General features: G+C 51.7%; 1 protein-coding gene across 1 annotated transcript; it reads right to left on the minus strand.

Annotated features, from left to right (window-relative positions):
• Positions 1-1,150: 1,150 nt before the first annotated feature.
• Positions 1,151-23,338, minus strand: CES4A (carboxylesterase 4A). Its single transcript, XM_055299525.1, is given in 17 exon segments — positions 1,151-1,264; positions 1,548-1,617; positions 4,090-4,162; positions 4,388-4,516; positions 5,521-5,674; positions 6,054-6,134; positions 6,703-6,843; positions 7,372-7,410; positions 7,565-7,669; positions 7,751-7,783; positions 7,786-7,857; positions 9,766-9,925; positions 10,230-10,363; positions 10,423-10,564; positions 13,596-13,597; positions 15,658-15,857; positions 23,281-23,338. Coding segments are annotated over 17 exon segments (1,707 nt in total).
• Positions 23,339-26,100: the final 2,762 nt, after the last annotated feature.

Raw genomic sequence — 26,100 nt, forward strand, 5'->3', positions numbered from 1 at the left:
TGAGACCAGCCTGGCCGACGTGATGAAACCCTATCTCTACTAAAAATACAAAAATTAGCCGGGCATGGTGGTGGGCATCTGTAATCCCAGCTACTTGGGAGGCTGAGGCAGGAGAATCGCTTGAACTCAGGAGGCTGAGGCTGCAGTGAGCCGAGATTTCGTCATTGCACTCCAGCCTGGGCGACAAGAGCAAAACTCTGTCTCAAAAAAAAAAAAAAGACCCACCAAACAACGGAACAAAACTGTGGGACAGGCTGGGATGCACATGGGCTGCAGGAGAGGCTAGACGAATCTGGAGGTGGCACTAAGACCTAAACTGATGGACAAGTGAGCGTGGAGTGTGACTGTCCTGCTGTCCTGAGGGGTGCACTTGAGACCATGAAGGCAAAAGGCAAGTGTTTTGTACCCCAGGCAACTTTGCAGTAGCACCCTTTGACTGAGTGTAGCATCCAGGCACAACCCACTAAGGAACAGGAAGCAACACTTCCTTTCTCTCAGGGCTCAAATTGAGACACCATTCACTTCACGCACCCATTTTATAGGTGGAGAAATTCAGGTCTAATCAAGACTTCTTTATTGAAGAGACCACCCCTGTGTATAGACTTTGGAGTGGCCCTGGGGGAGATAAGTGTGGCTGGGAGAGAAGATCCCAAACTACCAAAAGTTTGCTCCATGTCACAACCTGCCCTAGGCCTCCAGGCCAATGTGAACAGACAGGCACAAGGTTGAGCAGGATGGATGGTAAATGCCAAGCTGGGTGCAGTGACAGGGGCAGTGGCAGTCTGGGTGGACCTCCCATAAGAAGGAGCCACAGGGAGACATTGAAGGGTGGGAGGATTTGAAGAAGGAAAAAAAAAGAGGTTGTCCTGAGGCTGGAGAGCTGGGCACAGTGTGGTGTTGACAGGGCCTGGCCTAACTGGATGTCAACAGTGAAGTAGGGGGACATCATGGGATGTCAGGCTGGAGAGGGCGGTGCAGGTCCCACACAACAGGCAAAAGCTCTAGCTTTGGCCTGGAGGCAGCAGGGAGCTCCTGCAGTTCTAAATTGGGGTAGGTAGAACTCCTGTCCCCAGGTATGTCCATGGCAGGTCTCCCCAGGGCCTGGGTGGTGGGGCAAACCCCTCTTTGGCTCCTTCCTGCATAGCCACCTTTAGAATTGCCTCTGCTTCTCAGGTCTTTGAGACTGGTACAGACTCATCCAAAAAGCCATCTTCTTCTCCTTGAGCTTCGTGCCCACTCTCGTGGTAAAATCTAGCTGCAGGTACTTTTATTTATTTATTTATTTTTGAGACGGAGTCTCGCTCTGTCGCCCAGGCTGGAGTGCAGTGGTGCAATCTCGGCTCACTGCAAGCTCCGCCTCCTGGGTTCACGCCATTCTCCTGCCTCAGCCTCTCCGAGTAGCTGGGACTGCAGGCGCCCGCCACCACACCCGGCTAATTTTTTTGTATTTTTAGTAGAGACAGGGTTTTATGGTGGTCTCGATCTCCTGACCTCGTGATCCGCCCGCCTCGGCCTCCCAAAGTGCTGGGATTACAAGCGTGAGCCACCGCGCCCGGCCTGTACTTTTCATCCTTGTCGTAGCGTGGCCAGTAGGGCAGATTCCCATCATTGGGGTTTCTGCCCAGAAATAAAAAAGAGAGGATTACCTGTGTTCCTTTTCATCCTTCTTCTTTCTTTCACCCTTCCCTCATTTAATTTGCCCTTGGGAATTGGGGTTCCAGAGGGCTTTACGGAGATGATACTTAGAACTTTAAGAAAGAGTAGGAAAGTGCAGCTGGGCGCGGTGGCTCACGCCTGTAATCCCAGCACTTTGGGAGGCCGAGGCGGGCGGATCACGAGGTCAGGAGATCGAGACCATCCTGGCTAACACGGTGAAACCCCGTCTCTACTAAAAATACAAAAAATTAGCCGGGTGAGGTGGCAGGCGCCTGTAGTCCCAGCTACAAGGGAGGCTGAGGCAGGAGAATGGCGTGAACCCCGGGGGGCGGAGCCTGCAGTGAGCCGAGATCGCGCCACTGCACTCCAGCCTGGGTGAAAGAGCAAGACTCCGTCTCAAAAAAAAAAAGAAAGAGTAGGAAAGTGTGTATTGGGGTGGGCCTTCCAGGCAGAGCAAACAGTATGTGCCAGATTGAGTGATATAAAAGACCTAGGCTTTTGGAGGAAGCACAAGTCAAGAGTTAGGTAAAAACAGAGTGTGTGTGTGTGGCCAGGCGTGGTGGCTCACGCCTGTAATCCCAGCACTTTGGGAGGCCGAGGCGGGCGGATCACGAGGTCAGGAGATCAAGACCATCCTGCCTAACACGGTGAAACCCTGTCCCTACTAAATATACAAAAAAAAAAGCCGGGCAAGGTGGCGGGTGCCTGTAGTCCCAGCTACTCGGGAGGCTGAGGCAGGAGAATGGAGTGAACCTGGGAGGTGGAGATTGCAGTGAGCCGAGATTGCGCCACTGCACTCCAGCCTGGGTGACAGAGCGAGACTCCGTCTCAAAAACAAAAACGAAAACAAAAAAACCAGAGTGTATGTAAAAGGGATCGAAGTGGAAAGGAGATGACATAGGAAAGATTTTGAAAGGCCTTTCACTCAAGGTTGAGGGGCTGGGACTTTATCCTGGAGGCAGAGAGAAGCCATGAAGAGTTTTAAACAGAAGAGTGACTTGGTCAGATGTTATTTCAGAAAGACCCCTTGGGCTGGGTATGGTGGCTAACGCCTGTAAGACCAACACTTTGGGAGGCATAGGTGAGAAAATGGCTTGAGCCCGGGAGTTGGAGACCAGTCTGGGCAAAATAGTAAGACCTCATCTCTACAAAAAATAGAAAAATTAGGCCAGGTATGGTGGCTCACACCTGTAATCCCAGCACTTTGGGAGGCTGAGGCGGGCAGATCACAAGGTCAGGAGATCGAGACCATCCTGGCTAACATGGAGAAACCTCGTCTCTACTAAAGATACAAAAAAACTAGCCAGGCATGGTGGCAGGCGTCTGTAGTCCCAGCTACTCAGGAGGCTGAGGCAGGAGAATGGCATAAACCCAGGAAGCAGAGTTTGCAGTGAGCTGAGATTGCACCACTGCCCTCCAGCCTGGGTGACAGAGCGAGACTCCGTCTCAAATGAAAAAAAAAAAAAAAAATTAGCCGGGCATGGTGGTATGTGCCTGTAGTCCCAGCTACTTGGGAGGCTGAAGTGGGAGGATTGCTTGAGTCTGGAAGGTCAAGGCTGCAGTGAGCTGTGACTGCACCACTACACTCTAGCCTGGGCAGCAGAGTGAGACCCTGTCTCAAAAAAATTAAAAAAAAAGAAAAAGAAAGACACTTTGAGTGTCATAGGAGGATGAATTAAAGGAGAGAGGCCGGGCACAGTGGCTCATGCCTGTAATCCCAGCACTTTGGGAGGCCGAGGTGGGTGGATTGCTTGAGGTCAGGAATTCAAGACCAGCCTGGCCAACGTGAAACCCCACCTCTACAAAAATACAAAAATTAGCCAGGCGTGGTGGCCTGTAATCCCAGCTCCTCGGGAGGCCGAGGCAGGAGAATCGCTTGAACCTGGGAGGCAGAGATCGCAGTAAGCTGGGATTGCGCCACTGCACTCCAGTCTGGGTGACAGAGTGAGACTTTAAGAAAATAGTCACAAGGCTGGCCAAAGCTCTCTTTACATGTCGCCTGCCCCCCAGGCTGGGCCAGACACCTCCTCTATGCTCTCAAAGTGCCTTGTGCTCCCCCAGTACAGCTCTCAGCATACCAGATTGTAATTTCCTGATTTTATGTGGTGAGCTGCTGGAGGATGGGGCTCATGTCTGCAACATCCTTGAATTCCAGCTCCCAGTACTGGGGCTGGGCCCAAAAGAGTGCAGTGGTGAATGACTGTGGAATGCTTGAGTGAATGAAGAGTGTGGGTCATGGATCAAGAAGGACACATTCTAGAGACATTTAAGATCTGGTGACTGACTGGGGAAAGCTGAGGAAGAAGGGGCACTCTGGTTGGGCCAACTGGGCAGTTCCTGTAGGACATGCTGGGGCAAATATCTGAAGCAGCTGGCCATCGGGTCCAGCACTGGGCAGGTAGAATGCCCAGATGTGCTGGGGGGCAGACTCACCCTGTGCAGGCAAAGTTGGCCCAGTATTTCATCATCCAGAGGCTAAGTGCCTTCTCCTTACCAGTGGAAAGGCCTGGGGGCAGAATGGGATGTGGGATTTCGGACACAGCAGGGGATGCTGACCTCCCACCCTACTCCTGCTGCTTCTGCTGCTTCCGGAGCAGAAGACTTTCATTTGGGAGAGCATCACAGATTAGGAACTGGTGAGCTCCCTGTGGCCAGCCGATGGAGGGATGGGTCTGCATCCAGAGGCGGGAGACTGGACACCCAGTAGGGGTATCAGGTGGGGCCTTTGCACCTGTGGCGAAGGGGCCCCCACAGAGGAAGTACATCTCATCCCCATGGTCTGCCCCATCAGTGCGGGGTTTGACGATTATTCCATGAGCGTGGTGCTCAAATTCATACAGGTAGACAGGGAGGCTGGCATCTGTGAATAGGGAAACTGAGGAGGGATGCAGGAAAAGCCTCCGCCTAGACTTCTCATCCACCCCATACCTCCCACTCACCTGCACCAAGCAGGAAAAAGAGCTTTGGCTTCAGAATCAAGGGGGCAGACTTGAATCCTGTCTCCACTACTCATTCGCTGTGTGACCTAAAGCAAGTTGCTCTACCTTTCTGAATTGTATCAATAATTCCTTATCTTCAGACTGAGAATACTGAAACCTAATTCACAGGATTGTGGCCAGGATCATGGAAGCCTTCCTTTTCCCTGTTCTGAACCTTCCTTTCTTGGCCTCATATTGAAGGGTCTTTGGTGTCTGCATTTTCCAGCCCACCCTTTAACCTGTTACCCACATGTTCCCCTAGCCCCAGTCAGCCTGAACTTTCAAAGTGCCCCTAAGCCTGTCCTCTCAGCCAGGAAGCCTTCCCTGACCACCCCAGGCTTCTCCTCTGGACTGTTTGAGGTCCTGCCCTTGTTCCTAAGGAAGAACAGTTCCTCTCTTATACTTTTTTTTTTTTTTTTTTTTTTTTTTTTGAGACAGAGTCTCACTCTGTTGCCCAGGCTGGAGTGCAGTGGTGTGATGTCGGCTCACTGCAACCTCCCCCTCCTGGGTTCAAGCAATTCTCCCGCCTCAGCCTACTGAGTAGCTGGGACTACAGTCATGCGCCACTACACCTGGCTAATTTTTTTGTATTTTTAGTAGAGATGGGTTTTCACCATGTTGGTGAGGCTGGTCTAGAACTCCTGGCCTCAAATGATCTGCCTGCTTCGGCTTCCCAAAGTGCTGGGATTACAGGCATGAGCCAGCGCGCCTGGCCCCTTCCCCTCTTATAGTTGATAGCATGCTGCCTCCTCTGTGGCATCTTAGAATCCTATACTAGCCCAGAAGTACAGAGAGGGTAGGGGAGCAGTCGATAAGCCCAGTTGGTAAACAGCACACCTGGAGAGTGGACGGGGCCAGTGTGGCCACTCTTGGGGACCCCGCATACCTCGGTGGTAGTGAGCAGTCTGCAGCGTGGCGTACACAAAAGTGGCATCTTGAACTATGTCCATCATACGGTTTCGTAGCATCTTCCAGTCATGCTCATTGACATTGTCCAGGCACTCCTCCACCACAAGTGGTACCTGCTCCTTGGTGATATTCTGGGTGGGGAGGCCACACTTACCTGAGGTCTGGGTGCCAGCTGGGCCAGAGGTGGGCCCACCAGTGACTTGGATCCACGCTCAGCCTCCCCGCCCCCGCCAGGAGTTTTTGGCCTGGGAGGGGGAAAAAAGGGAGCTTCATGGGAAAGTTTCTGTCTCTGCTGATTGTAACCCCTGATTTTGCTGCGTAACTGCCCCTGTGACCCTGAGCACCTTACCTATAAGCAGTCATCTGATCCCACACCAAACCCCAGACCCTCCAAGAAAGATCCTTACCCTGGCTGGGAGCCCCTTTGCAAAGAGCAGCTACTAGGTTAAAAAAAAAACGGGGGGGTCAGCCCTGTCCAAACTGAGCACCCCTGCCAGCTGGGTCCCTCACCAACAGGGTGCGGGTACTCCAGAGCATCTTAGTGATGATTTCCTTTCTCATCGCCTGCCGGTTTAGCAGGAACTTCATGATCTGTTCACAAGACAAGGACCCCAGTGTGGGTCAGGCCTGAGCATTAGGAGAGATTCTGGCCAGAGCCACAAAGGCCCCAAGGGTCTTGCCCATCTAATGATGAGTTATCAGACACAGCACACAGCCCAGGAAGGGCCCATGACTCTCTCTTGCCCCCCTGCTCCCATTCTGCTCATCACTACCACCTGGGCCAGAGCTGAAGTGGTACTGAGCGGGGGTCTATCTTGAGTTGGGGCATCTACCCTGACCCAGGAGCAAGGGAGGGCTTCAGGATTTGCAGTTGCCTAGAGGCTTGGGAATGAACATCATAACCCATCTAAACTACGATCTGAGAATTTGTGGCCCTCAAATCTCCAACAGGCCATACTTCTCCCTTCTTCCCCTCCATCATTCATGGCCAGTTTTCACTGTACAGGGACTACAGGAGGCTCCCAAACATAGGGCATCCACAGAGGGGCTACTGGCATCTGACCTGGTGCCCAGCACCGTCCAAGAGGCATCCTTCCCTGCCTCCACTGTGGTACTCACTTACGTAAGGCAAGAGCCAGTTGAACTCCTATTCACTTACATAAGGCAAGAGCCAATTGAACTCCAGGTTGTTGACACCTAGAAGGTAGGGCACAGATGAAACCTGCCCCTGGGTCAGGAGCACCAAAGGGTCATCTGGGATCACCACACCATCCACCACAGGGCTCATGGACCAGATAATCTACAAGGCAAAGGACATTTCCAGCCAGTCTCCTCAAGTATCCTCCCAGGGTCCCTGCGACCTTGGGTGCCCCTTCAGAGGCTGCTCTAGCCTAGGCTCTTTGATTGGGAAAAGGCTGGGGCTGGCATGGTGAGCCCCAGGAGGATGGGTGTTGGAGGGGAGCAGGCTAGGCAGGACCAAGTTACATGGAATTGGGATGGCCGCGGGTATCTGTATAGCTCACTCCTTCACCTCTTGAAAATCTTTGCTAAATTTCACTTCATTGAGTCCTGTCCTAGCCATTCTATTTAAAAGTCCACACCTCCCAACATGTCCAACTCCTTTACCCTCTCCATTCCTTGCTATTCACTTATCACCTTCTAAGGTGGTGGACAATATATTTATTTATAGTGTTTATTCTCCTTCCCCACTGGAACATCAGCTCCACTAGGGAAGGGATCTTGGCCTGAACAATTCCCTAAGTATCCCAAGTGTCTGGCAAAGTAGGTGTTAAATAAATACTCAAATTGCAGAATGTGGCCTGATTACCTCTTCAGAGTCTCTCTGGAAGTTCAGTTGGAGGAATCTCTGTGGGGGAGAGGAAGGGATCAGAGTTAAAGGAAGTCTCTCCCATGTGCTCTTGAGACAGGGTCCCTGGGGAAGTAGTTGGGGGTGGCTGGGTACCAGGATAGGAGGATGGCCTTCAGGCAGCCAGGTCAGGCAGCTGGAATGTTCTACCTACCATCTTGTTGGACACACGCATCACCTTGGCCCCTGATAGTGCCCTCAGGCAGTTTACCAGGATCTGTGTGCTGTTGTGGTTGCATCCAGCCAGGTGGGCAACCTTCTATAGAGAGAAGAAGGGATGCTCAGGGGTGCTTCCATCCTGCCCCTCCTTGCTGAGCCCTGGGGAAGGAGAGGCACCCACCTTGGCCACTTTCAGTGGGTTACGAGTGATGAAAAAAGTCTGAGTAACGCGGTGCCACTCTGGGAAATGGCCCGATGGAAGAGACCCGAGGCTAGGGGTGACATCATCTGCAAGAACAGGGAGGAAGACACCCATGAGATGCCCAAGTAGGGACACCTGGGCTGTTCTGGGCTTCTGTCTGGCCATGGGCAGGCAGCCTGAGTGAAGCCAGGAAGGGCAAGTAGCTGGGAGGGAGTCAGAAGTCCTGGGGTGATGTCCTAGACCTAAAGCCAGTGGTCTTCCTGCCTCTGGTCTGTACAGTGGGCCCCAGCGGGTTCCAAAGGGGATGTGAGATTGTGGGAGGGAATCTGCTGGTGTGGAAAAGGGGTCTCCCTCTGCTTTGGGGCTAGAAATGAGGGGTAGGTGGAAGGGACATCATGGTTTCCCCAGGTTGTTACCTGTGCTGACAGCTGTTAGTCTCTCTCCACTGCCCAAGTTGGGGGAACAAGTACATCTAGGGCCTCCCATCCTGTCCCTTGAATACCTCAGACTTCATGTGCCCCAAACCTGCTCCAGCCAATCCCTGTCTGGGTGGCATTCCTTACCCCATACCATCCCCCAGCCCCAGGGGCTTTCCCTATCTTTGCTAATTACCACACTCCAGCTGCCCGAGTCCTGCCCACTTGGCCTCCTGGATCACGCTGAGCCATCCTCTGCTCTCCATCTTTCCTGCCCCTGCTTTACAGCCAGCTCCCATGATCTCTCCTAGGATATATCCTATCCCCATCCCTGCCCCTCCCAGTAGCTCTCCGAGTCTCTGCTCCTGTTTCTTTTTTTTTTTTTTTTTTTTGAGACGGAGTCTTTCTCTGTCCCCCAGGCTGGAATGCGGTGGCACGATCTCAGCTCACCGCAACCTCCACCTCCTGGGTTCACGCCATTCTCCTGCCTCAGCCTCCCGAGTAGCTGGGACCACAGGCGCCCGCCAACACGCCCGGCTAATTTTTTTTGTATTTTTTAGTAGAGACGGTGTTTCACCGTGTTAGCCAGGATGGTCTCGATCTCCTGACCTCGTGATCCACCCACCTCGGCCTCCCAAAGTGCTGGGATTACAGGCTTGAGCCACCGCGCCCGGCCATCTGCTCCTGTTTCTTGCCAACTCAGTCCCATGCAGCAGGCTGAGCCATCTCTCTAAATGCACATCTGATCGTGTCACTTTGCTGCTTAAAATCTTTCCCTGCTTTGGAGAATCGCTTGAACCCGGGAGGCGGAGGTAATGGTGAGCTGAGATCGCGCCATTGCACTCCAGCCTGGGCAACAAGAGCGAAACTCTGTCTCAAAAAAAAAATTTTTTCCCCTGCTTTTTAGTGAATTTTGGATAAAGTTGCTTAATTCTCTGGGCCTTCGTTTCTTTATCTGTAAAATGGGGACAACAGTATTTTTCTTTTTGGACTATTGAAGGAATTACATGGATGACGACACATAAGGTGCTTAGAAGAATGCCTGGCACACAGGAAGTGCTCAGCTATTGAGTATTATTATGACTGTGGCCAGCAGGGTCCTGTGTGATGTGTTCACTTCCCAGCCATATGCCCCTCACAGGGCACCTTACATTACACCCACATTCCAGGCACATCCCGGGTCAGCAGTCACACAGGAGTCAGGGGCAAAGCCCGCCAACTCATGCCTCTGGCTCACAGGCCTGGTGTGAGGTCCTAGCCTTGTCCAGGGGGCAGATGGTGGGCTCTGTTCAGGGGATAGAGTTCTGGGGGAATGTGGAGAGGCAGGAGGTGCTGGGTAGCACCTGGATTCACTGATTACCCCAAGCCTCAGCACTACCCTTCAGTTTTCTCATCAGTGCTATCCCTCAACAGAGGAGACATCCTTGGCTGTGAGGGGCGGTACCTTGGCAGGGGCGAGGGCATTTTTGTGGCAGGCACGTTCATGTGCACGCAAATCTGCACATGGCCTGTGCAGTGGAGGATACATTTGTGGGAACGCAGGAGCCTAAGTCTGTGCTGGGTCCGTCTGGACATTGCTCTCAGCAGTCCTGAGATGCTCATGGCCCCCGCCGACTGGCCGAACAGGGTCACATTTCCTGGGTCTCCCCCGAAGGCTGCGATGTTCTCCTGCACCCAGCGCAGAGCCGCCATCTGGTCCAGCAGCCCCCAGTTCCCGCGCGCGTGGCTGTCGTCCGTGCTGGGCGTGTGGGGTTCACTGTCAGGGTCCCTGGCCTCGACAGTCGGGGCGCATTGGGCTGCCCTCCTGGGCTTCCTCCACCCACCCCAGCCTTGCCCCTCTAAGACCCAGTCCTGCGACCACACCCCCTTCCTTGGAGTTAGCTCGCCCCATCCGGACAGCATGGAGCGCCCGCCCCTTCCACCGAGCGCCAGGCCCCGCCCCCGCCTCGCGGCCCCACCCCCCAGGCCCCGCCCCTCCCTTCCCACCCAGTCCCCGCCGCTCCGGCCAGAGCTGCGGTCCCAGAGGGTCCCGGCCCCGCCACCTCAGGAAGCCGAAGATGCCAAGCCTGTGCCGCAGAAACACCAGCATCACTTTCTCGCGGGCAGCCAAGTCAGAGCCCTCGTACGAAGAAGCAGCGCCCACGATGAAGGCGCCTCCCGGGAACCAGACCATCACCTGGACGAGGAAGGCCGGGGCCTGAGCGGGGCAGTGGGCGGCGGTGGGACCGCGGGCGCGGGAGACCTGGCACTCACCGGCGCGCGCGCCGGCGCGTACACGTTCAGGTACAGACGGTCCTTGCTGAAGCGCAGCCACTTGCACCGTTCCCGCGTGCTGACGTACGTGGAGGCCAGCTGGCCCCAGGACTCCTGCAGGCACCTGCGGGCACCAGGTAGCGGCGGCGGCCGCGGGGAGATCGTTTCAATCCAGGGTCCGCAGTGAGAGGACAGAACCCAAAGCAAAATCCAGGCAGCGTCTGTGCGCGTGCGTGTGCGTGCGCATGTGCGTGCGTGTCCGTGTCCAGGGGGCCTCCGCCAGCCCTAGGGCCCAGGACTGGGAGGCAGGTTGGCCTCTCAAGAACCATCCCCTCCCTGCCCGGCGCCTCAGTCCGTGGAGAGATTCCTGCTCCTGTTGGTGCTGTCAAGGCAGGAACCAGCCTGCCCTGGGCACCTCCCTGTCTTTCATGCCCCACCCTCCCCTCAGTCTCCCTTCTGCCTCCCAAACAGCTCTGGAATATGGTCCCTCCCCTCCATCCCCATCTCTGGCGAGATATCAAGGCCATCACCATCTCTGGTCTGGACAGTACCCCAGCCTCTTCCCACTCCTCCTATTCCTCGGCCACACTCTGGCGGACTATGTCACTCCTCTTCTTCATATCTTCCCTAATATGTACAACTATGATATATCAATAAAAACAAACAAACAAATCAACAAAAATCTTCCCTGGCTCTCCACTGCCCTCAGGATAAAGTTCAGATACCCAGAGTACCCAGGCCCTCCTTTCCATCCAGTCATCTCTGTCCCAGTCACCCTTTGCTGTAGATACATGTGGCCCCTTGCCTCCCACCTCCAAGCCCCTGGGCCTCAGTCCTCTCAAGCAAATGTCTCTGCCCTGCCCAGCAAACTCCTATTCCTGTTTAAGGCCCAGCTCAAGTGGTGTCTCCTCTCCTGGTCACTTCCTCTTCTGTGCCTCCCGATATCCTGTCTACTTTTTTTTTGAGACAGAGTCTTGCTCTGTTGCCCAGGCTGGAGTGCAGTGGCACAATCTTGGCTCACTGCTACCTCTGCTTCTAGGTTCAAGCAATTCTCCTACCTCAATCTCCCAAGTAGCTGGGACTACAGGCACGCGCCATCACGCCCAGCTAATTTTTGTATTTTTAGTAGAGTCGGGGTTTCACCATGTTGGCCAGGCTGGTCTCGAACTCCTGGCCTTAAGTGATCTGCCCACCTCGGCCTCCCAAAGTGCTGGGATTATAGGCATGAGCCACCATGCCTGGCCTCCTGTCCGCTGTTGACCATGTCCTGGTTTTGGAGTTATTTCAGTTGGCTGTTTTTCTCCCCAAGTGACCATGCACTTCCCAAGGGCAGGAATGGAGGTAGATTCATCTGAGTACTGGCACCCAGCCCAATGCGTTATACTGTGTGGATATTTGGGGTATTTTTGTAGCATGAGCTCTCCAGCCATCTCACCTTTTCTCCCTGCTGGCCCAACCCCTAGGTGGCTATTCTCATAACAGCTGGGCCTGGACCATTTGACTGGGCGCAGGACATCCTGTTTGCCTCGCCTGTTCCTCTGCTCCCTTCTGCTCTTGTCCTAGCCTAGCCTGTTCCCAGAGCATTACTTGCTCCCTTTCACCAGTCCTTCCCTACAGCATTCCAACACTCCTCTGGCAGCAGCTAATGTGGTATTAGAATGCTGTCTAGTAAGCCACGTCTAGCATCTCACCAGGAAAGCCAGGGCTCTGATAGCCGGGAACTGGGATTATGAACAGCCAAGGCTTCTGTGCCCATCCCACCATCAGAGCCATCCTGCCATGGTCACCAGTGACATCCATCTTGCTAAATCTCTGTCATTATCTTTCTTGCCCTGACAGCCCTCAACATGGTTGACCATATTATATTCCCCTTTGCTCCGTCTCCTTCTCTCTTTCTTTTTGTTTGAGACGGAGTCTCGCTCTGTCAGCCAGGCTGGAGTGCAGTGGCACGATCTTGGCTCACTGCAACCTCCACCTCCTGGGTTCAGGTGGGAGATATCAGCTCACTACCTCAGCCTCCTGAGTGGCTGGGATTACAGGCACATGCCACAACACCTAGCTAATTTTTGTATTTTTAGAAGAGACAGGGTTTTGCTATGTTGGTCAGGCTGGTCTCGAACTCCTGACCTCATGATCCACCCGCCTCGTCCTCCCAAAGTGCTGGGATTACAGGCGTGAGCCACCGTACCCGGCTTCCTCTCTTTCTTTAGAGACAGGGTCACCCAGGCAGCAATGCAGTGACATGATCATAGTTCACTGCAGCCTTGACCTCCTGGGCTCAAGTGATCCTTAACCTCCCAAGTATCTAGGACTACAAGCACTCACCATCACACTGGATAATTTTTAAATTTTTTGTAGAGACAGGGTCTCACTATGTTGCCCAGGTTGGTCTGGAACTCCTAGCCTCAAGAGATCCTCCCACCTCAGCCTCCCAAGGTGTTGGGATTACAGGTGAGAGCCACCGCGCCCGGCCAGATTATCTTTCTCGAACAGCTTTCCTTCTCTGAGCTTCTGTAACACCCCGCACTCCTGATTTTCCTGCCACCTCATTGGTGGTTCCTCCTTCTCTCCAGTCCTAAGCATGAGAGTGCCCAGTCCTCAACTCTCAGTTGTTGTTTTTTTTCTGACCATCCTTTCTCCCATTATCCAGGCGCAGGGGCTTCACACCACTGATGTGCTGATGATCAGTTTGCCTTCTGTCTCCTCTCTCCAGCCACCTTACCGCCCCTCCACATGGAACATCTGTCAGCACGTCAAATTTAACAGGCCCCAAAAGGAACTCTGTCTGTGTGTATGTGTGTGCGTGTGTGTGTTAGATAGGGTCTCACTCTGTCTCTCAGGCTAAGTGTGAGTGGCATGATCACAGCTCACTGCAGCCTCAACCTCCCAAGCCCAAGCGATCCTCTTACCACAGCCTCCCAAGTAGCTAGGACCACGGCACTGCGCCCAGCTAATTTTTTAAATTTCTTGTAGAGACAGGGTCTCACTACCTTGCTCAAGCTGGTCTCAAACTCCTGAGCTCAAGTGATTTTCCTGCCTTGGCCTCCCAAAGTGCTGGGATTACAGGCATGAGCCACTGCTCCTGGCTCAAAATGAATTCCTATTTTGCCCAAACTTGCTCTTGCTCCAGTTTTCCTCATTTTGATAAATGGTACCCCTATTTCCTTGTCTGCTGTGGCCAAAAACTAGTCATTAGCAGTGATTCCTCTTCTTTCCTTGTGGCTTATATCCAGTTCTCCAGCAAATCCTGTCAATTTTACTTTCAAAATAAATTTGGAGTCTGATACCTTCCTTCCACCTCTCCTGTAACTACCCAGGCAGAAACTATTATCTTTGACACATCCTCCTCTCCTGCTGCCCACCCCAACCACCACCCCATGGGCTATTCTGAGCAATCCACAGATTCTTACACCTGACACTCCGTTTCCAAACAGCCATTGTTCTGACAGCTCATGGTCAGTTTCTGACAACTGATGCCCAGACTTCTATACAGTGAACACCCTAACCTCTAAATCTCTGATCTCCAGGGTTCTAACAGTGGCCATCCCATGTTCTGTCACCTGATCTTTGGGATTCTAAATAAGTCACAGAATGTTCAGGATAACTGGGATCTTTTTTTTTTTTTTTTTTTTTTTTTTTTTTTTTGAGACGGAGTCTCGCTCTGTCGCCCAGGCTAGAGTGCAGTGGCGCGATCTCGGCTCACTGCAAGCTCCGCCTCCCGGGTTCACACCATTCTCCTGCCTCAGCCTCCGGAGTAGCTGGGACTACAGGCGCCCGCCACCACGCCCGGCTAATTTTTTTGTGTTTTTAGTAGAGACGGGGTTTCACCGTGTTAGCCAGGATGGTCTCGATCTCCTGACCTTGTGATCTGCCCGTCTCGGCCTCCCAAAGTGCTGGGATTACAGGCGTGAGCCACCGCGCCCAGCCGATAACTGGGATCTTATCAGTGACAGCCAATATTCTGACAATGAACACCCTGGTATTTTAGTAACTGCTGGTTGTGTTCTAACAGTGGACAACCTGATTTTTTTTTTTTTTTTTTTTTTGAGACAGGGTCTCACTCTGTGGCCCAGGCTGGAGAGTGCAGTCAGTGGTGCACTCATGGCTTACTACAACCGTGACCGCTTGGGCTTTGATCAAGTGATCCTCCCACCTCAGCCTTTAGAGTAACTGGGACCACAGGTGCTCACCACCACCCCCAGCTATTTTTTAAAATTTTCTGTAGATATGGGGTCTTGCCATGCTGCCCAGGCTGGTCTTGAACTCCTGGGTTCAAGCAGTTCTCCCGCCTTGACCTACCAAAATTCTGGGATTACAAGTGTGAGCCACTGTGCCCAGCCAACAACCTGTTTTTAACAGCTAGACACCTGGGGTGGTCTTTGTATCTTTTTATATCAGCTGATACCCAGGTTCTCAGACATTATTCTAAACCCTGTGCTTTAACCAACTGATGCTGAGCATTGTTAATGATTGCCACAGAATGTTCTGGACAGTGGATTACTCAATAGTCTGAAAAAACAGTAAATACACTTGTTCTGGGTAAATCGCCAAGCCCAGTGCTTCAAAGGGCAGTCATTGTTCCAATTATGCTTCTGTGACTCAGGGCTCAGCCCCCAGAGAGAAGGAAGAGCTCAGGACTGGGTCAGGGGGGTGATGTGAGAGTGAACACTGCCCCTCAGACACATTTAGGAAAACGCAGCTCCCCAGCAGGTGCTGGAGCACGGTCAGTGACAGCCTCCCCCTCGCCTGGAGCTCTCCTCTAAGAAACCAACAACAAGGCTAGGCGCGGTGGCTCATGCCTGTAATCTCAGCACTTTGGGAGGCCAAGGCAGGTGGATCACGAGGTCAAGAGATCGAGACCATCCTGGCCAACATAATGAAACCCTGTCTCTACTAAGAATACAAAAATTAGCTGTGCGTGGTGGCATGCACATGTAGTCCCAGGTACTCGGAGGCTGAGGCAGGAGACTCGCTTGAACCCAGGAGGCAGAGGTTGCAGTGAGCCGAGATCATGCCACTGCACTCCAGCCTGGCGACAGAGCAAGACTCCATCTAAAAAAACAAAAACAAAAACAAAAACCAACAACAGCATTGTCAGCCCCAGGCCTGCCTGTGATCACACGGTGAGTTCTTCTCAGTGAGCTGTGCAAAGCCCCACCCAGATGCAGGCATAGGCCCAATGCCCCCTCCCAGTGGACAGGGCTGTGACTCTTATACAGGCGGGCAGGTGGTAGAATCTCTGATTCCTTTCCAGGGCTCTGGGGGTTCTGGAGGTGCAAACCTGAGGACACCTAGAGGAGGTCTGGAGAAGGGGACTCCTAAAAAGACTTGGATGGGTGTCTTCTCCACATGCATCTGTTTTCCTTGCAGGGTTCCATATTTGGTGACCACTTGAGGCTTCTTGGTGTGCAAGGCACCTGGGAAGAGAAGGGAAAAGGGTCACCTCTGCTCAGCCACCCAGCCACAAATGGGACCCTGGCTCAGCCACTCAGCCACAAATGGGACCAAGGCACCTGGGAAGAGAAGTGAAAAGGGTCACCCCTGCGCAGCCACTCAGCCACAAATGGGACCCTGGCCCATCTGTCATGGGAAGCAGTGGCTGCTTTTCATAACAATTGATCATAACCATTGTGTGTCTGTCCACTTTTTCTTGCGCTTCTCTCAGAATTTTTTCTCTCCTTTAACGTTTCATTTATTTATTTATTTATATTTATTTATTTATTTTTTGAGATGGAGTTTTGCTCTGTCGCCCAGGCTGGAGTGCAGTGGCGCGATCTCGGCTCACTGCAAGCTCCGCCTCCCAGGTTCACGCCATTCTCCTGCCTCAACCTCCAGAGCAGCTGGGACCACAGGTGCCCACCACCACACCCAGCTGATTTTTTGTATTTTTAGTAGAGGCGGTATTTCATCATGCTAGCCAGGATGGTCTCGATCTCCTGACCTCGTGATCTGCCCGCCTCGGCCTCCCAAAGTGCTAGGATTACAGATGTGAGCCACCACGCCCGGCCCTCATTTATTTATTTATTTATTTAGACGGGGTCTTGCTCTATCGCGCAGGCTGGAGTGCAATAGCCCAATCTTGGCTCACTGCAACCTCCACCTTCCAGGTTCAAGTGATTCTCCTGCTTCAGCCTCCTGAGTAGCTGGGACTACAGGCACACAGCACCACGCCTGGCTAATTTTTTTTTTTTTTTTTTTTTTTTTGAGACGGAGTTTCGCTGTTTTTGCCCAGGCTGGAGTACAATGGCGCGATCTCGGCTCACTGCAACCTCCGCCTCCCGGGTTCAAGCCATTCTCCTGCCTCAGCCTCCCGAGTAGCTGGAATTATAGGCATGCACCACCACGCCTCGCTGATTTTGTATTTTTAGTAGAGACAGGGTTTCACCGTACTAGCCAGGATGGTCTTGATCTCTTGACCTCGTGATCCGCCCGCCTTGGCCTTCCAAAGTGCTGGGATTACAGGCGTGAGCCACTGTGCCCGACCTCATTTAACATTTCAAATCCCTATTGGTAAGCACATAAAAGTTCATGTCGGCTGGGCGCATTGGCTCACGCCTGTAATCCCAGCACTTCAGGAGGCCAAGGCAGGTGGATCACGAGGTCAGGAATGGTGAAACCCCGTCTCTACTAAAAATACAAAAATTAGCTGGGCGTGATGGCACACACCTGTCTGTAATCCCAGCTACTCAGGAGGCTGAGGCAGGAGAATTGCTTGAACCTGGGAGGCGGAGGTTGCAGTGAGCCGAGATCACACCACTGCACTCCAGCCTGGGCAAGAAAGTGAGACTCCGCCTCAAAAAAAAAAAAATAAAATAAATAAAAAAAAAATGTATGTCTATTATATGGGCTATTTCTCTGCGTCATTTAATGGCAATAAATGCATTATTCATTTTGATTTCTGTTTGTCTGATATTAATGTAGCTACACCTCTGTCCTTTTTTTGAGACGGCGTCTTGCTCTGTCGCCCAGGTTGGAGTGCAGTGGCACGATTTCAGCTCTCTGCAAGGTCCACCTCCCAGGTTCATGCCACTCTCCTGCCTCAGCCTCCTGAGTAGCTGGGACTACAGGCACCCGCCACCATGCCCGGCTAATTTTTTGTATTTTTAGTAGAGACAGGGTTTCACCATGTTAGCCAGAATGGTCTTCATCTCCTGAACTTGTGATCCGCCTGCCTCGGCCTCCCAAAGTGCTGGGATTACAGGCGTGAGCCACCATGCCCGGCCTATACCTCTGTTCTTGTTGTTAACATTAGCCCAGCATGTTTCTGGGAAGAAATCACACACGCATATATGCATTCTTACTCATATGCATACTCACATCTAATACTCACATGTACATGCTAATTTATGATATAGGTACATGTGAGCACAGCTCATCTACAAAGGAACATGCAGAAAAAGGCCAGGCGCAGTGGCTCACGCCTATAATCCCAGCACTTTGGGAGGCCGAGGTGGACAGATCACTTGAGGTCAGGAGTTCGAGACCAGCCTGGCCAACATGGTGAAACCCCTGTCTCTACTAAAAATACAAAAGTTAGCCAGGCGTGGTGGCGGGCGCCTGTAATCCCAGCTACTCGGGAGGCTGAGGCAGGAGAATCGCTTGAACCCGGGAGGCGGAGGTTGCAGTGAGCCGAGATTGTGCCACTGCACTCCAGCCTGGGTGACAAAGCGAGACTCCGTCTTAAAACAGACAAACAAACACTCCAAGAAACATGCAGAAACAGAAGAGTAAAATGCATGTCCATGTACATACATACATATGCATGCAAGTGCAGTTGTAGATAGGTGACAACAAATCTGTCTACCGCATACTTATTACGCACACACACAAGCACACATACACAGTGCAAGCAAACTTACACCATAGCCAGCTCTTGGCATAGATATGAAATAGGCCAAGTTGAATCCAACTTCCCATGGATACTCTTTTCTTCCTCTTCCAGGCTGTCATCCTGCCCCACTCCTATTGCCAAGAGTTGTTGAAGTCTCACATCCACTGTCCCTTCCTGAAGTGCCCTTGTCTATTTCTTCCCCCTCCTCCTTTTATCAAAACTGAATTGGGCTGGGCGCTGTGGCTCACGCCTATAATCCCAGCACTTTGGAAGGCCGAGGCGGGTGGATCACCCGAGGTCAGGAGTTCAAGACCAGTCTGGCCAACATGGTGAAACCCCATCTCTACTAAAATAATAATAATAATAATAATAATTAGCCAGGCACAGTGGCACAAGCCTGTAATCCCAGCTACTCAGGAAGCTGGGACAGGAGAATCTCTTGAACCCGGGAGGAGGAGGTTGCGACGAGCAGAGATCACTCTGTACTCCAGCCTGGGCAACAGAACAAGACTCCATCTCAAAACAAACAAACAAAAAACCAAAAAACAAACAACAAAAATCCAAACTGAATTGTTCTGTGCTCCGGTCCTATGGAGCTCATTCTGTAAAGTGACAGAAAGCAGACCTGATCCAAGTAATTAGTGAACCTGGCTGTGCATCAGAATCACCTGGAGGATCATTGCAAAAATATGTATTCCTTGGCCCCACCCCACACTCTCTGATGAGAATCTCAGGGTTGCAAACCTCCCCAGATTTTGATGCAAATGGTTTTTGGAATAGGATTTGGAATTGATGCAATAGAGCACACCTTCACACTCCCAGCTGCAGGTGGCCAAAAATGCCTCTTTGCCCACGCTCCCAGGTCTCTACAGGTCTCACATAAGCAATATCTGGGCACAAAGAAGTGACTGCAATGGAGACCCTTCAAGCATGGAGGCAGGCCAGCAGGGGTAAGGGCCAGCTCAAATCTCCCGTTTGTGCAGCCTTTGCAGTTTACAAAGCTCTTTCACATGGGCTTCCCCACTGGCCTTGGGAGGAGCTGGGGGAGGCCTAAAGACCCAGAGAGGGGCCGTGACCAGCCTGTGGTCTCATAGGACACAGCCAGGAGGCCAAGGTCTAACCCATTACCTGGATTTGCCCTGAATCCAGGGTCCACTACTATTGGCTATTGGTGGAATAGGCAATAGCTATCATTTACTGGGCCTTCATTATAGCCTGGCACTGTGCCAAACATCTTAAATGATCTCATTTTTTTCTTTTTATTTTTTGTAGAGACAGGGTCTCACTTTGTTACCCAGGCTGGTCTTGAACTCTTGGCCTCAAGTGACCCTCCCACTCTGGCCTCCCAAAGTGCTGGGAGTACAGGCATGCATGAGCCACTGCGCCCAGCCTCACCTCATTTTTCTGAAAACCTTATAGGGCAAATGTTATTGTTATAAAACTATACAAATGTGGAAGCTGAAGCTCAAAGGGGTTATATAAGTTGGCCGAGGTCACACAGAAAAGTATCTTACATCAGAGCAGTGCCTTAAACCATGTTTTTCTGTTGGCTCCCCAGCCTCCAAGGGGCACCCAGCCATGTAGCAGAGTTCTCTAGACCCCTGAGCAGGAGCTGCCATGGAGTAGTCCCCATCCCAGCTCTGCTACCCAGAGGCAGCATGTAAGCACCTATGAAAACAATATTCCACCTTACTGGTGGTCATAAAGTGCTAACTAAAACCAGGAGTTACAACTTAGACCTAATAAATTTAAAAGTGATGGCATCTAATTCTGGTGAAGATACAGTGAAAAGGACATTCACATACACTGTTGGTGGAGGATAAACTGATACAATGCCTTGGGAAAATAATTTGGCAAAATGTATAAAAAGCCATGAAAAGTTCATATGCCAGCCAGTGTGGTGGCTCACGCCTGTAATCCCAGCACTTTGGGAGGTCAAGGCAGGTGGATCACTGGAGGTCAGGAGTTCGGGACCAGCCTGGCCAACATGGTGAAACCCTGTCTCTACTAAAAATACAAAAATTAGCTGGGCGTGGTGGTGCATGCCTATAATCCCAGCTACTCGGGAGGCTGAGATAGGAGAATCGCTTGAACCCAAGAGGTGGAGGTTGCAGTGAGCCAGGATCACATCACTGTGCTCCAGCCTGGGAGACAGAGTGAGACTCCATGTCAAAAACAAAACAACAACCAAAAAAAAAAAAAGAAAGAAAAGAAAAGTTCACATGCCTTCACTCAGTAATTCCACTTCTGGGTCTCTCCCCTGTGAAAATAGTCAGAAACACATGAAAACAAAGACCTTTCTGAACTAAATTTATCTATGCCATAGTGAATACTGGAAGCATCATTTATCTCTGGGGACCAAGCAAGGCCAATATAACAATAGACTCAAACTTTAAACTGCTTTTGATAATAACTTAAATTAAAAAAAAAAAGAGCCGGGCGCGGTGGCTCACGCCTGTAATCCCAACACTTTGGGAGGCCGAGGCGGGCGGATCACGAGGTCAGGAGATCGAGACCATCCTGGCTAACACAGCGAAACCCCGTCTCTACTAAAAATACAAAAAATTAGCCGGGGGCCGGGCGCGGTGGCTCACGCTTGTAATCCCAGCACTTTGGGAGGCCGAGGTGGGCGGATCACGAGGTCAGGAGATCGAGACCACGGTGAAACCCCGTCTCTACTAAAAAAAAAAAAAAATACAAAAAATTAGCCAGGCGTGGTGGCGGGCGCCTGTAGTCCCAGCTACTCGGAGAGGCTGAGGCAGGAGAATGTCATGAACCCGGGAGGCGGAGCTTGCAGTGAGCCGAGATCGCGCCACTGCACTCCAGCCTGGGCAACAGAGCGAGACTCCGTCTCAAAAAAAAAAAAAAATTAGCCGGGCAAGGTGGCGGGCACCTGTAGTCCTAGCTACTCAGGAGGCTGAGGCAGGAGAATGGCGTGAACCCCGGGGGCGGAGCCTGCAGTGAGCGAGATCGCGCCACTGCACTCCAGCCTGGGCGACAGCGAGACTCCGTCTCAAAAAAAAAAAAAAAAAAAGAAAAAAAGAAAAACTCCAGAGTATAAAATTGTGTTTGTTCATTCATTCTTTCTTTTCTTGTCTTTCCTTTTTTTGTTGTTTTTTTGAGACAAGGTCTCCCTCTGTTGCCCAGGCTGGAAGGCGGTGGCATGATCATAGCTCACTGCAGCCTCCACCTCCCAAACTGAAGTGAGCCTCTCACTTCAGCCGCTCGAGTAGTTGGGACTGCAGGCATGCACCACACCATGCTTGGCTAATTTTTAAATTTTTTGTTCAGATGGGCTCTAGTTATGTTGCCCAGGCTGGTCTTGAACTCCTGAGCTTAAGCAATCCTCCCACCTCAGACTCCCAAAATGCTGGGATTATAGGCATGAGCCACCACATTTGGCTTAAAATTGTGTACATTCTAATAGTACAGCTATAGATAAATACACAATGAAAAGGTGAAAAGAGGCTGGGCACGGTGGCTCATGCCTGTAGTCCCAGCACTTTGGGAGGCCGAGGCAGGTGGATCATCTCAGGTCAGGATTTTGAGACCTGCCTGGCCAGCATGGTGAAACCCCATCTCCACTAAAAAAATACAAAAATTAGCTGGGCTTGTGGTGTACGCCTGTAGTCCCAGCTACTTGGGAGGCTGAGGTGGGGAAAATTGCTTGAAACCGGGAGGTGGAGGTTGCAGTGAGCGGAGATGGCACCATTGCACACCAGCCTGGGTGACAGGGCGAGACTTTGTCTCAAAAAAAAAAAAAAAAAAAAAAAGATGAAAAGAAAATACACCACAATGTTAAAAGCGGAGTAAGCAAAGTTTCCTTCAAATTTAAAAAAATGGATATATGTATATACAGGCAAAATTTATTTATGATAGAGGTCAGACTAGTGGTAACTTTGAGTATTGACTGAGAAGGAGTACATGGGATGCTGGAGATGGTTTTTTTTGTTTTGTTTTGTTTTTGTTTTTTTGAGATAGAGTTTCACTCTTGTTGCCCAGGCTGGAGTGCAATGGCACGATCTCGGCTCACTGAAACCTCCGCCTCCCGGGTTCAAGCAATTCTCCTGCCTCAGCCTCCTGAGTACCTGGGATTACAGGCATGTGCCACCATGCCCGGCTAATTTTGTATTTTTGGTAGAGACGGGGTTTCTCCATGTTGGTTAGGCTGGTCTCAAACTCCTGACCTCAGGTGATCTGCCTGCTTCGGCCTCCCAAAGTGCTGGGATTACAGGTGTATCCCGGTAAGTTAAAAAAGCTTTTTAAAAAAAAGGTTTTTTAAAATAGAGACAGAGTCTATCTACCCAGGCTATGTCTCACTATTTGCCCAGGCTGGTCTCAAACTCCTGGGCTCAAGTACTCCTCCCACCTCAGCCTCTCAAAGTGCTGGAATTACAGGCATGAGCTACCATGCCTAACCCACTGGAAATGTTCTAAATCTTGATCTGGATAATGGTTATCATATATATATATATATATATATATAATTAGTATAATAGATATAATTATACAGTGAAGATGTGTGCATCTTGCTGTATACATCTTATACCTCAGTAAACTTTTGTTAATGTATTAGATCGTTTTCACAGTAAAAAGTGTAGTACTCACTTTAAAAAGAAAGATATTAGGGAGAAATTTGAAGGTGGTAAAGAGGTTCATGTAGCAGAGAGCGGGCAGAGACAGGCCTCCTGCTTAGGAGAGGGAAAGAAGGATGGAAGGAAGTAAAAAGGTGAGAAGGAAGGAAAGATGTGGCCATGTTCTCGGACCCCTTCACTGGTGCCTGGAGGCAGGAAATGCAGAGAAGCCCTGAGGTTCAGAAAGGCTAAAGGACTTGTCCAGACTGCCAGCTGGTAGATGGTTTAGTGTCCTGAAACCCTACCCTCCATTTGCCCAGGCCTTGTCTAAGTGCTCCTGCCCTGCTGTCCCCAGGAGAGGTTGAACTGGGGCCTGTCCCTGCATCCCTTGTGCCCGTCTTGCCTGACACCCTCGGGAAGGGGTGGGGGTCTTACCCAAGGCCGTCTGCGCCATCAGGCAGAGGGTGAGGCTCGAGCACAGAATCCACCTCATGCTCCAGCCAGCTCCTGCTGTGGGCAGGAGTGATGGCAACACTGTGGATGGCATGGTAGCCGTGTCTACAGTGTGTGAGCACACTTTTATCTGCTCTTAATCCCTGCCAGCAAGTACTGGGGCGGGAGGAATCGTAACCAGCTTCTGACCAGCCCACAGCCTTGTCTCTGCCTTGGGCAACAGGTCACGCTAGCTGATCTTGGCTCTTCAGACAAACTGATCAGCCTGCAATCTCTGCCCCGTTTGCTTATCTGTGCAGTGGCTTAAAGCTGAACATGTGTGAGTCAAGCTCTAAGCATACAGTGGGTGCCAAGATTGAAGTAGAACACCTGGTTACTTGGCCCTTCAGCCAAGGCTTCCTGTCTGTGGATTTAAGGGTCTTGGGCCTCTCTGCTCCTCAGTGCCTTGTGCAGCCTCTTCCCTGCCTTTCCTCGCACATCCTGACCCTTGGCTGTCCTCACAGGTTCATAGTCCGCATGGGGAAGCTGGACCTGAAAGCAACCATAATGTGGGAGCCCAGAGGGGCACCCGAGGAGTGAGCCCAGGGCCAGGTGGTGGGAAGGAAGATTCCCTGGAAGAGATCTAATCTTCTAAGTAAAGGATGAGGAGGAGTGGGCCAGGCAAAGAAAGATCCTGTTTGAAGTTTGGAGCCACAGGAGCAAGTGTGGGAGGTGGAAGCAAGGAGACAGCAGTCCCATCTTCAGTCAAAGGTAAGATGGGGCTGGGTGTGGTGGCTCACGCCTGTAATACCAGCACTTTGGAAGGTTGAGGTGGGCGGATCACCTGAGGTCAGGACTTCAAGACCAGCCTGGCCAACATGGTGAAACCCTGTCTCTACTAAAACAAAGAATACAAAAATTAGCCGGGTGTGGTAGTGTGTGCCTGTAGTCCCAGCTACTCAGGAGGCTGAGGCAGGAGGATGGCTTGAACCTGGGAGGCGGAGGTTGCAGTGAGCCAAGATCGAGCCGCTGCACTCCAGCCTGGGTGACAGAGTGAGACTCTGTCTCAAAAATAAATAAATAGGCCGGGCACGGTGACTCATGCCTGTAATCCCAACACTTTGGGAGGCCGAGGCAGGTGGATCACGACGTCAGAAGATTGAGACCATCCTGGCTAACACGATGAAACCCCGTCCCTACTAAAAATACAAAAAAATTACCCGGGCGTGGTGGCAGGCGCCCGTAGTCCCAGCTACTCAGGAGGCTGAGGCAAGAGAATCGCTTGAAACCGGGAGGCGGAGCTTGCAGTGAGCCGAGATGGTGCCACTATACTCCAGCCTGGGCGACAGAGTGAGACTCCATCTCAAAGAAAAAATAAAAAGGTAAGATGTTTCCTCTCTCCGTGTACCCCCAAAGTCTGGGGTCCTGGCCCATCTTTGTGAAAAGAGGGTCTGTTGGGCTTCTGTGCTGGGGAGGGGAAAAGGCAGGGGAACAGAGAACGTCTCCCTTGGCCCACAGCCTCTTGCTCTATAGGCCTGACAGATGGTTAAAGCCTCCTCCTTCTTTCACAGTCAATTTTCTGAGTTCTTCGGAGATGCTCTTTATTTGGGACTCCTCTCCCACAGTTCCCATCCTTGTGACCCTTCCTCAGTCCCAAGGAATGTGGCATTCACTGCCCAATCATTACTGCCTGGGCTCTATGCTCCTCTAATGAAGGCTCAAGATGATCCCCCACCCCTGCCTCTGACACTTATCCTGTGGGGTCTACATGAGCAAACCTCCAATATCCCTTGCCCCACCTCAGCAGAGGTGTGGCCCATCCCATTGCAGCCCCTTCCGCCCCACTCACGATGGCAGGGTGGAGTCAGGCTCTGGCTGGCTGAGCCTCCTATGGTGGAAAGCACCGCTCATCCTCCCCGTGGTCTCATGCCCACACGCTTGAGGGGAAAGAAGTGGGGTGAGAACTCACAGCGAGGTAACAGCTCTCTACAAAGAAAATCTCTCTCCTAACTCCTCCCCAGCATCACATGTTAACTTGCGGTGGCTCACGCCTGTAATCCCAGCACTTCAGGAGGCCAAGGCAGGAGGACCACTTAAGGCCAGGAGTTCAAGGCCAGCCTGGACAACATAGTGAGACCCTGTCTTTACAAAAAATTAAAAAGTCAGCCAGATGTGGTGGTACAGGCCTGTAGACCCAGCTACATGGGAGGCTGAGGCAGGAGGATCAATTGAGCCCAGGCAGTCAAGACAGACTAAGACTCTGTCTCTAACCAAAATACCCCGAAACAAAAAACAAAAAACAAAACCCACTTTTATTATTTATTTATTTTTTTGAGACAGAGTCTCACTCTGTCGCCCAGGCTGGAGTATAGTGGCACCATCTCGGCTCACTGCAAGCTCCACCTCCCGGTTTCAAGCAATTCTCTTGCCTCAGCCTCCTAAGTAGCTGGGACTACGGGCGCGTGCCACCACGCCCGGCTAACTTTTTGTATTTTTAGAAGAGACAGGGTTTCATCGTGTTAGCCAGGATGGTCTCAATCTTCTGACCTCGTGATCCGCCTGCCTCGGCCTCCCAAAGTGTTGGGATTACAGGCAAGAGCCACCGTGTCTGGCCTATTTATTTATTTTTGAGACAGGGTCTCACTCTGTCATCCAGGCTGGAGTGCAGTGGCCCAATCTCGGCTCACTGCAACCTCTGCCTCCTGGGTTCAAGCGATTCTCCTGCTTCAGCCTCCCAAGTAGCTGGGACTACAGGCCTGTGCCACCACCCCCGGCTAATTTTTGTATTCTTAGTAAAGACAGGGTTTCACCATGTTGGCCAGT

Source organism: Symphalangus syndactylus, chromosome 11 (assembly GCF_028878055.3).
Source record: "Symphalangus syndactylus isolate Jambi chromosome 11, NHGRI_mSymSyn1-v2.1_pri, whole genome shotgun sequence".
In the NCBI taxonomy this organism is placed as follows: Eukaryota; Metazoa; Chordata; class Mammalia; order Primates; family Hylobatidae; genus Symphalangus; species Symphalangus syndactylus.